Here is a 14,473-nt window from a genome sequence, read left to right as displayed (position 1 = left end):
TCCTCAAAACAGCTTTCTTTTTGGCCCTCCCATATGCCACATGTCTGTCTCAGTTTCCAGTGGGCCTCCCCCCCCAATTCAACGTCACATGACTTTGCTCAGAAACCCAATCAGAAGCCTCTCTCTCAAGAAAGAGAAGCAGTGTAAGCAGTCGTAGTAAACTTAGCATTCGACCCGACAAACGGCTCAGTACCGGCGCCGATGCTCTGGAGGATCTGGGAGGAAGGCAGGCCCTGGCTGTTGATGAGGTAGGTCGCGAACGCCTTGAGGTCACCGCTGAAGCTCTGGACGTTGCTGGGCGCGACGAAGCTGAAGACGGTCATCTGGCCGTTGACGCCCTTGTAGAGGTTCCAGGTGCGGCCGGCGACGGTCGGGGTGGCGATGGCGCTGCCGGTGGCGGAGATGGGGCCGGCACCGCCGAGGGAGCCGAGCCAGATCATGATTTCGTATTGGGCGGAGCCGGTTGCCGTGGAGGAGGTGAAGAGGTCGTAGGCTACGTTTGCTACGAGGCCTGTGCCGGAGTAGCTTTGGGGGTGTTAGTGGTCATCATCCTCGATGGTTTTGGTGTGTAGATAACGTCTTTGGTCTTTTCTCTTGGACAAGGAGTACACAGTGACGGAGTAACAAGACATACCTCCAGTTCCACGTCGAGGGGATGCTGCTGATCGCGCTCAGGGCCTTCTTGCTGACGTTGACGACGGCATTGGCGTACGACTTGACGTTGTACTGCCCGCCGGACCAGGACCAGGTCGTGGACCACTGCAGGTTGCTGCCGGAGAGGCCGGTGAGGGTGGTGCACTGGCTTCCGGTGCCCGAGGACATGCCCCAGAGGTTGTTGTAGACGGTGTAGGTGCCCGTGACGGCCGAGTCCCACTGGCCGCAGTAGGTTGTCGCGCGCTTCTCGACGGTCGTCGGCGTCGGGCTGGCGAGCGCCAGGGGGAGGAGCGCGAGGATGGCGGAGAACTTCATGGTGGATGGGCAGAGACGGAGAGAAAGCTCGTTGTGATTATTGGATAAGGAACTGGCTGGAAGCTCACGAGATGTGGTACCGGGGAAGGATGGTCAAGTTTTATATGTCCTGCTTTTCGGTGTATCTGTAAATGGTTATATGTTGAACTTGACTTTCTTGGTCCCGGACTGCATCTTTCTGCCATTCCTCTATTCTTGCGCGGGGTCCCTAGCATTGACAAGCAGCCTCCCGCCAGAATCACAGTCCATGTGGGAACATTCTATGTATCCGCACGAATCGTCACCAATGCCGAACCCGTTTCGTGGGCCTACCTTCCGCAATTGCCTCGGAAGGGTATGCTAATGTGATCACGAGAGTCTTCATCCCCTGAAGTTGGCACGGGCGAGTTACCAATTGGGACGATGATCATATCCGCTCTCGATATAAACTCTCCAGAACTGTAGGACGGACAGTGAGCTAGGCCCAGGGTGACGGCTCTTCATTGGCGGCTCCCATCGAGGTGTTGTCAATACCCCGGGCGAGATCCATTCAGTTCGGGAGTTTTGGGAACCACGAATCAGGGCAATCCGGCTATTGGTGACGTGGGGAAGGAAGAACCGGGGCCGTGGATGAGATGATGCCCAAAGGTTAAAGTTTCTTGGGACGTTTACGCAAAACTTCATGGCTGAGTTGATTATCTGATTAACTGTCATAAGGACCTGGAATCAGGATCAATTTCCTGTTTCTGAGGTATTCTGAAATGTTCGCGGAAGCCCGTCACTTATCCTGAACTTTTTCGGCATCTCGTTCTTCTACAAAGTACAGAGCGTAACTGCACAGCAGTTCTGTTCATCATTATCGGCGTCACTTGGCGCCACATCTACCCCGGCATGGCTTTCAACGCACGGGATTCGAGGATATAATCTGCCCTGGCACTCGTGGAAAGCAGCATGGACTGCCGGCGGAAAATGCGGGGTTAGAGTGCCGTAACCTGTGCTGCTGCGCCGGGTGGTCCCCGCGATGTAACCGAGAAGAGTCGACTAGGTGGAGTTGGGAAGCTGGGGCAAGGCGGGATCTGGTAGCCGCGATTGGCGGGATTCGATCGGGCGTTAATTTACTGGAAACGCACCGGAGGCTTTTCGTTGCGTGCGAGATGCGAGGGTTCTGTTCTTCTTCTCACGCTTGCGTGCGAAATGCTGCTTTTCTTCTGTTGGGGAGATTGAGTGTGAACTTTTGGTTCACAACTTTCACTCTTGATGCTACGGACGTACACGGCTGGCTTTGTGGAGGCACGGAGTTTAGAGATTAATCTCGGTGTACCCTCATTCCAAATCTCTCGACGTTTTAATCTAGTTCAGCGTTGGTAACGATAACGGGCTCGCTTGATCGGCGCCTATGCGATCTCGCTTCTGCATGGCTTCGAGACCTGTCATTTCAACGTGCATTTCGTACGTGCGCACCCGATCTGATTTCCCAGACTCTTCTTGGCTGGCGTTGGCTCTGAGTGATTACGTGATTACCTAGAATCTGATCCAGCCTCGGAATGAAATTGCTCTGGTCCCTGGATCCTACGATGCCTGTTCCCTGACAGACCATCTGGCGGCCCTGACCCTACATTCGCTTATCTGACTGAGCTGGATATCGAGACATGACGCGCAGGTTGGAAGCATAGTTCTGCAATCTGTTAGGCCTCCCTTTTCTTCACGTGAAATTCAATAGTATGCAGATTCATTTGCCAATGAGGTGCTCGTTCGCGTCATTGTTATGATTTATTAGTGAAGATGATGTAGTCAGCGCGGTCGAGTCATAGTAGCGCCCTCATGCAACTGGCCATTGAATGGTTGAAAGCTTGCTAGCACGAGTGTCTCACTGGAGGAGCTTCCAATGAGTCTGCTGGCTACTCCGTAAAGTTCAAGTTCAACGTGGAACTCTCCCAATCTGAATTCAGTCATATTGCAGCTAGTATTGATATGAGGGCACAAAAGCAAACGCGGAGAGGCCCGATCTCATGGTGGCGTTGTTGAAATCTAGCTGTGTCTAGCTCACAGCCTCATGGCCTGGGTAGGAAGGGCTACCTAGGCGAGCTCAAGAACCGCTCGTGGCTTTCGTGCGAGGAAAAACCAAGAACGGCTGCTTGCAGGACGAGATGTGATAGTGGCTCGGAGAAACTCTCACCCACAGTTGTCGATACTTGGTTTTTCTGTGCGCTTGTTGAACGCCTTCCTACTAGGCTCGGCCAGCAAGCCATCTGGGGACGTGAATTGGTTCTGCACTTGGAATATTTGGTTTTTCTTCGTATCTGCAGAGCGAGCCTCGCGTGGAGAGCGCCGAACCGCACTATTTTGACGGCATATGAGATGTGAGGAAGAAAGGTTGGACTACCACACCTTCGAAAGAGAGGGGACGGTGCGATTTGCCTGCGCCACTTGGCATACGCCATCGATTATCTGTATGTACCTGTCCAAGTAAGAAAGCGCCTCGTTCTAGCCTCGGAGACAGGACGCGTCTAGCTCAGACAAGAGACTGGGGGACCTCTCGGAGGTCAAGGTAGTGTGATCTTCGGCGCTGCCATCCCACGAATCTGGGAAGATCTCCTTCGACCCTGTTATGTCTTGGTTGTCTACCTGGCCTTTCCTTGTTTTGTAGCCGCGGGCGTGCGTCGTGCCTGAGCCGGTGGAGACGCGTCGCGATGGTGGTGATGTTTGGGTAGGATGGTGAGAGGGGTGGTGGTGGTGTGTGTTGACAATTGGCACATTGGCTAGCGGCGGGTTCATCTGAGTAGCGTAGCCGATGGCATAGACTCAACTCTAATCAGATATCATTGCTTTTCATCCTGCTTGGAGGGGCGTGTGCAGTCATGTCTTTTGGTATTGAGGCTGTCTTGGTATATCGACACTCAAGAGGGTTGATCTAGGATGCGTTCAGGGGATGAGGGTCCCGGTTCCGAGGAATGGAATTTGAGTTGCTGGATCCCTGAAGGCGACTCAACACCGGCGCTTGTCTCATCTGTCCTGCGTTCCCGATCGGAAAGAGAACAGGGGACTCTCAGAAGGGATGGTTGGTTCCACGTGCTCGGGACCAGATTATGAGTCGCGGATTTTCCTAAGCCTGACATTTATGTGTAGGAACGAGGCTCCAAGAGAGGAGAGGAAAGGGTGGTGTAGGTGAAGACGCACTGTGACAGGGGTCGAGGAGAGACGGACTGAGACTTGTGGCGTACGCCGGCCGGTACGGGTTTTACGCGGCGACGGGCAGCCGGCCTCCACTAGGCCCAGAACATGGAAGTGGGTAAAAGACAATTGGGATGACTGAGGAACGAACGGAACTACGGAACGTCGTTCATTGAGGAATGGAAAATGGGTAAAATCGCGCGGTGCGGGAGCCAACAGGAAGAGCGATTTGCCGCAACAGGGTGCCCGTTGGTGGCTTGTCTGCCTCCTCCATAGAGGATGGGCTGGACTCGGCGTTCCCAGAATCCTCACGACCTCTTATCAGCAGCCATCATCCGCGGCGTTTTGAGGGGTCGAGACATGAACCGGCGGGAATGTATCGGATGGAGCACTTGCGGGCTTTAGCCGTTGCTCGTGGGCTATCGTTTTGACTTGTTTCTATTGTCTTCCACGAAGGCTATGCGTGGTTTTCTTTGTTTTTCGGAGGGGGGCTATTCCCACGCGTTCCTCTTGTGGCAACAATGCCGCGGCAATGCCACGGCCGTTCATTGAAACACACAAAAGGCGTTCCTGGGGAAGCGTTGGAAGCCAACTTGTGAGAAGCGGTGGTGTCTTGAGTCTTGCGGTATTCGATATTCACTTGGGTTGCTGGCAATGATGCTTGCCATTGCCCTGGATTTCTTCATCACCGACTGCAGTAGGATAGGCGATCACCATGCAGCTTGATTCTGCCTCTGGTGGAGTCCTATCCTCATCTGTAATAAAACCCATCAATATACGGGATTTATCTCGCATGTGGACTGGCCGACGGGCGTATCAGCTGCATTCCAGATTCTTGCTATATGCATGTCTCTGCCACTCATGCAGCTTAACGATTCGGGACATGCACAATTACCCTCGGTGGTTGAATATGCCCCCCTGGTCTCTCGCCCAGAGACGAGGCTTCGGATTTTTTACGCTAGGGAAAGCTGGAAGATGGGATCCGGGGAATGCAGGTTGGTCCTCATTGGGTAACTGAAAGGCCCAATCGAGGATAACCTCGTTCTTGTCTATAACTTTCGGTCTCGGACTTTTGCGACAGCTGGGTTTTGATGGGTGGTTAGTTGGTTCGGCAATCCACCCGTCAAAGAAGGGGTACTCGGGGTTCATGCTGCTATTGGCAGCCCAGGCCCAATGATTTTTGACGTGAAGCGAGAGAGAGAGGAAAGGCCTGCAGAGTGGAGAGATTGACGGACAAAGTGGATGAGGCAACATGTCTCTCAGTATTTGCGTTTTGTGCATTAGTGCCTCGGAGCTGAAAGATGCAGCTACTGCAGGATTCACCAGGGGTTGATGCAATCGAGATCTACATGACGAAAAGGAGATCGCCTGCATATTGAAAGGCGACATTGAATTCTTATGGGAGGTTGAATATCATTCGGTGTCAGGTAGATATCGCCATTCTGATGTCTTTCGTAAGTTGAACTTCTCACAGAGGTATGACGGCAGGGCGAAGGTCTGCCATCAGGAGTCACGCCACACATCCTACCTTGTTCTCATTGGAAACTGTGGCTTTTTGCCGAAATGTGATTCTCGAGATTTCTTGGGTCTGAGTAGCTTGTCACACAAGGCCATGGCGACGTCAAGATGATTCTAACAAGAGTTTAGAGGCGAGCTCCTGGACGATATCGTTCCCCAGAAGGCTGTCCTCTAGACATCGTAGTCATCATTGATGATTGTAAGACGAGGGACGATTTCATGGTTGCAGCCACAGGTATCAACGCCCGCTAATGCGTGTCCTTGACACTGTGCTTCCAATATCATTGAACACAATACGAAGATTTGGGGCGGGAATGAAGACGGTCATTCTAGCCTCCCACCAGGTTCATACTGATGCCCGGCTTCTCACCGAAGTAATCACAAGGTCTCTATTTCATTGAGAATCTTTGATAGTGTCCGTGTATTTCTGTCGGCAATTACTGGTGCCCTTTTTGCTGATGAGGCTGGTATGCCTAGGCGACTCTGCTGGTCTCAATGTCGGTCATAGTCACCTCATCTATATCTGGGCGACCTTCAGCGTATTCTGTCTCAGCCATCAAACTTTGCAAAGGTACCTAAGTAAAGAACAGAACCCCTCGATCTTTAACAACTTTGAAGCCTGCTCCCTGAAACCTGGAAGTTTGAAAAAGCTCGTCCAAGTACATCGGCGGACTTTGTATTGATCAACGCACCATACAGGTGTAGACCATAGAACGTAATTCTAGAATTATAAAACCTGTGACTTTGCTAGCTTTCGAGCTATATTACGTTGATTCGGTTGTCATTTTCATTGGTGTGAAAACGACCTCGCCGTGAAGCCCTTCAGAATGTCTCGTGTTGGTTGTCCAGAGCAAAATCAGCAATATGGTGACAAATGTCACGCGAAATATCAACGAGAAACAATACAGACGCAGCAAGCGAATAAAACCACTTCAGCCAGACTTCAAAACTTTTCCAAGTGTTCGAGATGCGGCCGGCTAAAAGCTCTCGCTACACATCTAGAATACCACGTTCCACAGAACTTCTATCTGAGCAAGATACTAGCTGTCAGACCAATTCTAAAAGTGAGTAACTTTGAATGTACAGAACATGAGCAAGGCGAACAGAAAGACAAAAAACTGTAAGTCCCAATCAGAGTAAACTATGGTCAAGACCTTTAGTGAGATAAGAACAGATTTCGTGGCGCAATGAGCTGCAACTTCATTGACAGCACTAAACGCGTTACATTTCAGAGCAAATCAAACGACTGACTAGAATTCGGCAGTATAACTCAACAGTGGTCACTACTGTAACCCTCATTAATTCGTGTAACTTATACGAGTTGAAGAATACAAAGAGCGCACACGTTCGACATTGCAGAAGTATTTGACATTGCTCGTGCCTGCTCAACAACTTGACATCGACGACGTGGTATGTTCGGGCCAAAGTAGAATTGATTTAAGTACTTTATGAGTTGGTCAAATTGCCTCTAGATACAAATCCAAAACCTTCCAACTCCTTCTATGCAATGGGGCCGTAGAAGCTGAACTTGCCGTTCGGGTCATACTTGGTCTTCAGAGACTTAAGGCGATCCTGTCTCCATTGTTCGCTACCATACCACTCTTTAGGACCCTCATCACCAAAGGCGTAGTTCAGGTAGACGTGCTGCTCAGTGCGGCCACTTCCTTCATGGATGATGTCACGGAGCTGGTTGCCGAGCGTGGCGGCCTTCTGGTCAAGCTCAGTGCCGTTGGGGGAGTAGGTGATGAGAGGCGCGAAGAGAAGATTATCGCTACGATAGGCGAATGCAGTTGAGTCGCTTGCAATGGCCTTGACACCTTCGTTGGAGTAACCCTCGAACATGAAGAGAGAGTTGTTGAAGGGTGAGTTGCCGCTGATAGAAGAAGCAAAGAGATCGTAAGCCTTGCGTTGAGCCTCGATGTTGTATGACTCGACATAAATCGGGAAGCGAGGGTTGTTCAAGCCAGCCTTCTGGCACGGGATGGAGTCAAGAGCAATGCCAGTCCACGTGGCTAGGTCAAGGTAGGTTCCCGAAGCTGGAGTGGCAGAGATGGGGCCGATATCCCGGAAAGGCTGAGTGTAATTGGAGTCGACGGTGGTGACGCCCTCCTGGATGACCCAGAAAAGAATGATGGGCTTGGGTGAGATTAGTAGTGCTCATGGACAACAACAAGATAGTCGAACTCACATTCACTGGGTCCGCATCTGGGTTTCTGAGCCAGTAGGACCAGTTGATGACTTCTGCGGCCTGTGTACCATTCTTAAGGAGGTGCTCATTGGCAGCTTGATAGACTTCCTCAACCTTCTCGCCGCTGAAGATAAAAGTCTCCACCGCCCAGTCGCTATGTTCGATGTCATAGACCTTGACGTTAAGAGAGGTCACGATACCAAAGTTGTGACCCGCGCCCTTGACAGCCCACCAGAGGTCCGAGGTCTCATTGATGGTCTGCAAGGTGCCATCGGCCAGCACAATGTTCATAGAAACAAACTGATCGGCGACCAGGCCATGGTGGCCCTGAAGCCATCCATGGCCTCCTCCGAGAGCAGGTCCGAGCGTGCTGACGCACTCGCAAGTTCCCGTTACTGTAGCCCATGGTTAACGATACATTTCGACAAGGTATAAGTGATGGAGATAAAGCTAGAATGGAACTTACCAGTCTGCTTGCCGGCCTTCCACAGCGTGTCGGTGACGAGCTTGGACCCGGTACCACCACCAATCTTGGCGGTATTCCCGTCTGCAGCAACCTCGACACCACTCAGCTGGGACAAGTAGATTTCGATACCGCTGTCCATCTTGCCCAGAGTGGTGATAGCGCCATGCACGCCATTGTATGCAAGGAAGGGCATGCTCTTCTCGTTGGCGAATTTGACCTGTACGCAGGGTAGTGAGAACCTGCTTCGCGCCTGGGTACACTCGGACGAAAGTAGAGTCAGTCACTTACAGTCTCTGCAACATCGTTCTCAGTTCCAGGAATCACTACGAGATTGGGCTTAGGTGCATCAAGGTTCGACCACCGGATAGATGCGTTGGTAAATTCGGCAGTGCCCGGTTGGTAGATCTTTGCAGTAGCTGAGAGCCTATCACCGAGCTCAGCCGTATCTCTCGCGCAGATGCCCCCGAGCAGTTGACGAGCGACAGGAACGTTCAGGCATGCTGAGGTGATTGCCCATGCAGCAACGGCTGTAAGGACTTCCATCTTGAATCGATGCATCTCGGCAGGGGGGAAAAGGGGAGAAAGGGGAGCCGGATTGACAGTAGATAAACTCTCGATAAACCCAAGGATGCAACTGGTGACACAAAATCTGGCCCAAGTGTAACCTAGATGTCAAGAGAGTTCGAAACGAATGTGGTGGTAGTGAATGGACAGACCCCTCGTGGTTGAGTGCGCCTGGTTCCAAACAGTCAATCCGTCGACAAGCAGCAGCGCTTCGACCATTATTTATCGTACATGGGAGGTGTGATGGCTTCTGTAAGCCAAGTTTACCGGGCGCAACGCTGCTTGCATTCTTAATTTCGAGCCCTTGCTTGGGTGCCCCTGACATGCATGCGCCCCTGCTTTTTCTACAACGGAGTCGCCAACCAAGTTGATCAAAAGTGGTGAAAGCTCCTCGCAATCCTCGTCAATATCTGTCGCTTTAGTCCGCGTATCCCGGGGAACACAACGACGAATTGTCTAGACTTATGCGCTTTCTCGATGCTGGAATTAACCGCATGTACTCTCTGAGAGACCTCTTTCTTTCCACGCAGGTGAGCGACATGCCTCGATATAGCCCCCCATCTGAATCCACGTGTCTCTGCCAGTGTTCATTTGTAAGTGAGTTACATTCATTTACCAAACTCCCAATCAGCATGAATACCGCAGCGGAGCCACATCCTTCAAGGTTACTTCGAAGAGGGAAATCGTCCCATGGAGTCCAAGCGTAGCGAATAGTTCCGACCAGTGTTTGTAAATCCTGCGGCCCGTACCATGGGACACCTGTGCAGCGACGAGTCGAACGGCTGCCAACTTCATAGTGCCAAGTCAAGTCAAGTCAGAGACAAAACTCCGAATACTACCCACCTGTTGCACCTCTTTGCACTCCGGCGATGAGATATATTCCACTCTCCACAATCCTCCACCATTATTCTGCCTTCGATGCGGCAACAAGACGTTAGAGACTCGGCTGTGCGGCACTTGGGACGGCGCAGCCACAAAATCCCTCGTGCCCACGACTTTTGGGGGGTATCTTCTGTTGTGGAGTACCTTTTCTCGGCGCTGCTCAAGAATTCATGATGCATTTACACCAGGATCAGGAAGTAAGCCGAGGCAGCTATGGCCCAGGAAGGTTGATTGAACGTCAGGCTGGAGAGTCTTCCCGAGTCTGCGCCTCACTGTGCCCCTTTGCTACAGAAAATCTGGAAGGCGTCTATCTTTCGGGCCGCTTTGACCTGTCAACCATTCCCTCGGACCCATGTGAAGTCTCCCGTTTCCTTCTCTTCCTTCTAGACGTGTTCTCGGGCATGACCGTCTGATATGAGGACTCTGATTAAAGAATACAGCTGCTCGTGTCCGGGGCTGGGCCCTTTCAACTGCAGCCCCATTTGTAAATCATGGGCCGTGTAGGTCTGGTGTTCGCAACTCGCCCCCGCCCCCTCATCGCATCACCCGAGGTATCCTTCTTACCTTATCGTAAAGAAAAGTATTGGCAGTGGGGGCGCTCTACACCGGGGGAAGCACCCGTGTTCCGCTTGGGCCCCCTACAGGGCTCAAGGGAGCTGTCCACTTCCGAGTCAGGGGGCAGCCATGGATTCGATTCCACCATCATGATCTAGGACCTTGGCAAGTGGGGGATAGCTCCGCGAAGTGAACGCTGAATAGTCCACCGAACGGTAGAGCGGAGGCAAATTCGGCCCAAGACAAGGCTGCGAAGCTGTGTTTGTTTTATCATCTCCAACCTGAGCTGATGCTAGGAGGCCTGCGGATCGAAGTTCGCGGAGGAAGCGGATGAGGGCCCAATTCTTAAAGTAAAGGTATCCTTGCCTTTGATCCCACCACTTCTTCCATCTAGAAACCCTGCAAAGGGCCAGGACCACGGAGACAACTTGCACTGCCAAGGGAGAGATGAAGGAGACCATCGGAAGCCGGATGATGAGCGAGCGTAACATATTCCTGAGCCATCACCGTTGCGGTAGTACCGAGTACTGCTCACCAGATGCGGGATTCGTCCGACGAACATGTTTACAGATCCTTGAAACCTTAGAAACCACACTATGGCTTGTATTGGTGCATCCCATACATGAAGTTTGGTTTGCACTGTCACAGCTCGGAGATGGAATTATGCAGCAGGAACGGCTGCATGGGTTCCCTGCAAACTCATTCAAAGTCGCCTTGAGGATAGTAGGGTAAACGTCTCCTCCGCCATGGGTTGCATCAGTTGGGACTCTGCACTCCAACTTGGTGCGTTTAAGCCCGTTGCCATGTTTCCAATGATGGATGTTCCGGTTCTGTTGTACTAGTGATGGATCGCAGACCCTGATTCAAACATCTAGACTTCCTCCTTGATTCAGTTCTGCTCCTCCTGGGCTCCAAGGATTTAATACTTGTACGAATGACACTCCGCACTTGATTTTGCTCTCTTGGTCGGTCGTTTCCTCAGTCATTGGACTTATCTCGACTCCACTTAGTCGACTGCGACAGAATCTGCCAATGTCGACCACCGATCTCACGGACCCGGCTGCACAGGCTGCCGCTGCAGCTGCTGCCGAGGCAGGGCGACAGTTCACGATCGAGGCCTGGACACTTTACGGCATCGGAGTGATCGTTACGGCCTTGAGGACGTACGCCAGAGCAAAGGCCGTTGGGATCCGGAATTTTCGGGCTGATGACTATCTGGTGTGGGGAGCAGTTGTATGTTTTCTTGTTGATGATGCTACGACACTAAGCAAAGTTTGTTGCTGATCTTCGTCTCCTTTATGCAGCTTTTTTACACAGTCCAATCAACCCTAGCCTACTCCGTTGGCAACATAGCTCATGGGCTCGCCAATAATGGTATGACAGACGAAGAGCGAGCAGCACTATCTACTAGTGATCCGGAATATCAACTGAGGTAAGTGACATTAATCCAATGTCTGATGTCATTAAGTGAATTGGTGAATAGAGTCATCGGCTCGAAGATTCAGATTGCTGGGTGGACCACTTATTCCGCACTCATCTGGCTGCTGAAGCTTGCGATGCTGGTCTTCTACCTTCGACTTACGGTACTTTCCCTTTCTCATCTAGCCCTATCACATCATATTTACCGACTGACACATGCCCTTAGGAAGGTCTAGGTCGTCGATATCGCATGCGCATCTGGATTGGCTTCGGTCTGGTGATCGGGACATTTGTCGCCTCTCTTGGAGCAGTGTTCTTGTCGTGCATTCCATTCAGCAAGTATTGGCAAATCAGCCCGGACCCTGGTAGTAAGTTTATGAACCCCAAAGCCAAATGTGTGATGCATCCTCACCATTTCTTTTTTAGATTCCTGTCAAGCTGCCGTATCGTTACCGATCATCTGGACCTCCTTCGCCGCGAACGTCTCGACCGATATATATCTCATCTTGATTCCTATTCCTCTTTTATGGGAATCAACATTGAGGCTCGTCAAAAAGATTGCGTCGACCATCGTGCTTGGTGCAGGCATCTTCGTCCTGGTCTGTGCCACGCTGAAGAGCATATTCGTCCTCGTGGTAGGTTTCATCTATCAAAAAAGCCTCTCGTTATAGGCCTTGTTTGTTCACTAAGGCCTCATTTGTTCACAAACTAAAACTGAACTAGGATCCCGTCAATGGTGCCCAACTTGCCGGCGCATGGGGTACTCGCGAAACCTTCGTCGCGGTCGTCACCACGAACCTTCCTATGATCTTTCCTCTCATTAGAACATATCTCAAGCCTCTTTGGCCCAATGTCTTACGATCATCCAAAAACACGAAAAAGGCATACAAGACACCGAGCGGCTTCCAAACTATCGGGGGCGGCCACGGGGATTCATCGCGCCGGACTGGTCCTCCAAGCGCAAACCCTGTTGCCTCCAACGTCACTTTCACCGAAAGCGAGGAACGCATAATGAGCGACGTTAAGTTGCAAAACCTTAAAGGCTCTTCCACGCCTACATCAGGCAAACCGTCAAACGGTATTGTGGTGTCGAACGAAGTGGAGATCATTACTGAGGACAGAACTAGCCAATTTGGTGAGCAGCGCCCTCAACGAGCACATGAAGCTTGGTAGTCTCAGGATTATTTTTCTTGATTTTTCACGTTCGATTGGTTATAACTTATGTCTGGTTACTTGCTCTATACCAATTTCTATCTTCAATTCATCAATTCTCTATACGTTTGCAGGCGTTGAGCGTTGCCTTATACCGCGAGTAGCATGTCTGACTTTTCCATGCAGTTGAACGCCATACCAAAAGTTGGCTCGACTGTTAAATGACAGAAAGAGCGTGTTCATTGGTCGTTCGAGTGGAGGAAATAGCTTCAATCTTTGTGAAAAGTAGCATAAAAGTCTCCGAGGTTCCTTAGACTGACTCGGCTCGCACGATTTGAAACTCTCCTTGGTCGCAACAACCACCACGAAGGTTTCTGCGGACTCGGGGGATTTCTGCTCATGAAGGAAGCTTGAGTAAAAGTCTCTCAAGTCTGAGAGGGACTAATACATAAATGACACCCATGTTCGTGCAATCTTTGCTGCTTTGCGAAATCTGTCTGCGCAGAGAAAGTGACAATAGGAATTATCTAGGAAGGCAATTTCAAGACATCCCTATTCATATCTGCCCCATGTTTCGGGTTTGAACTGCGCGCCTATGTGTCTGCAGTAGCAGTATTTGCTTGATACGAGGCCTAGAAGTGAAACCTTAAGGTTAAGCCGCATATTTTCAAAACACAAAGAACCAGTACATTGCTAACTTAATCAACGTTCACTCAATATTGCGGATGGTGTCTCCTTGGGAGAGGATAGGGAAGCTCTTCAAAGCAAACTCAGGCGCAGCTGAGGCGTAGTCGCAGCGAACCTTCTCCACATCTCCACACAATCCATCAACCTTTTAGTCGAAACAGCCACTGTCTTGCCGGTGCCTGAATGCTACGTTCTGAGGCTTCAAAAACAACTCAACCAGTCGGGCTGGAACAGGCTATTTGGGGCCCACCTGTTATTGCTTGCCTACAGTTGTGGTTCCCAGCGGTGGGTAAGGTGACCAACCGGCCTAAGAGGCCTCCCACTTCCCGGGCCCTCTTTCATCGGTTCTCAGGGTGTACAAGTATCAAGTCAACCCGAATAGATCTCACGATGAGACGATGAGCAACCAAGGGAAATTAGTAAGTGTTCCTGCCTCGATTTCTAAGAATACCTCTGGCTTGTGTTCATATAATCTCAAGTCTTTGCCAAGATACTTTTGAGAAGCAATGCGTGAAGTCCATAAGAACCGGTAGAAATGAAGGAGACTTTTACTATCATGTAGACATTATGATCCTCCAATATTCTAGCCGTGGATTCAGGCTTATTTCAGACTATCAGTTTGGCTTGGGATACGTGGGTACAACAAAGGGTTGCAAGAGTGTGGGAAGGAACATAAAAGTGAGATTCACGTTGAAAGGCCGGTACCACTAAGAGAATAAGAAATCACTTATTTCAGCAGAGCACATTGCTGTTTGCTACATGCATGAGCTTTAGTTTACCTAATTAGTACTCCATTGCGAATCTTTCACGTTGGTACAATAATTTGGCCAAGATTGCCCTGATTCCTGGTCAACCCCAGCAAACCAGCGGAGCCGAAGAACGCTGCCATCTCTACCTAGCTGAGTGCGCTGTGGTCTACCAAT

The 14,473-nt window shown here is 50.9% G+C and overlaps 3 protein-coding genes across 3 annotated transcripts; 1 reads left to right on the top strand and 2 right to left on the bottom strand.

Annotated features, from left to right (window-relative positions):
- Nucleotides 1-125: 125 nt before the first annotated feature.
- On the bottom strand, nt 126-969 carry CABS01_03703 (glycosyl hydrolase family 12; the record flags this gene model as incomplete). Its single annotated transcript, XM_060537076.1, has 2 exons — nt 126-525; nt 635-969. The coding sequence occupies 2 exons, from the start codon at nt 967-969 to the stop codon at nt 126-128; spliced, it is 735 nt and encodes a 244-aa protein (XP_060391334.1).
- Nucleotides 970-7,137: 6,168 nt separating this feature from the next.
- Nucleotides 7,138-8,849, bottom strand: CABS01_03702 (uncharacterized protein; the record flags this gene model as incomplete). Its single annotated transcript, XM_060537075.1, has 4 exons — nt 7,138-7,773; nt 7,826-8,220; nt 8,292-8,508; nt 8,580-8,849. The coding sequence occupies 4 exons, from the start codon at nt 8,847-8,849 to the stop codon at nt 7,138-7,140; spliced, it is 1,518 nt and encodes a 505-aa protein (XP_060391333.1).
- A 2,475-nt stretch (nt 8,850-11,324) lies between these two features.
- CABS01_03701 (uncharacterized protein) lies at nt 11,325-12,884 on the top strand (the record flags this gene model as incomplete). The annotated part of the gene is made up of 6 exons (XM_060537074.1): nt 11,325-11,525; nt 11,597-11,724; nt 11,776-11,875; nt 11,938-12,079; nt 12,138-12,346; nt 12,435-12,884. 6 exons carry the CDS (start codon nt 11,325-11,327, stop codon nt 12,882-12,884), a joined length of 1,230 nt encoding a protein of 409 aa, XP_060391332.1.
- Nucleotides 12,885-14,473: the final 1,589 nt, after the last annotated feature.

This window comes from Colletotrichum abscissum (assembly GCF_030869225.1).
Source record: "Colletotrichum abscissum strain IMI 504890 chromosome Unknown Scaffold_7.1, whole genome shotgun sequence".
Lineage (NCBI taxonomy): Eukaryota > Fungi > Ascomycota > Sordariomycetes > Glomerellales > Glomerellaceae > Colletotrichum > Colletotrichum abscissum.
This window is presented reverse-complemented; position numbering and strand designations above follow the sequence as displayed.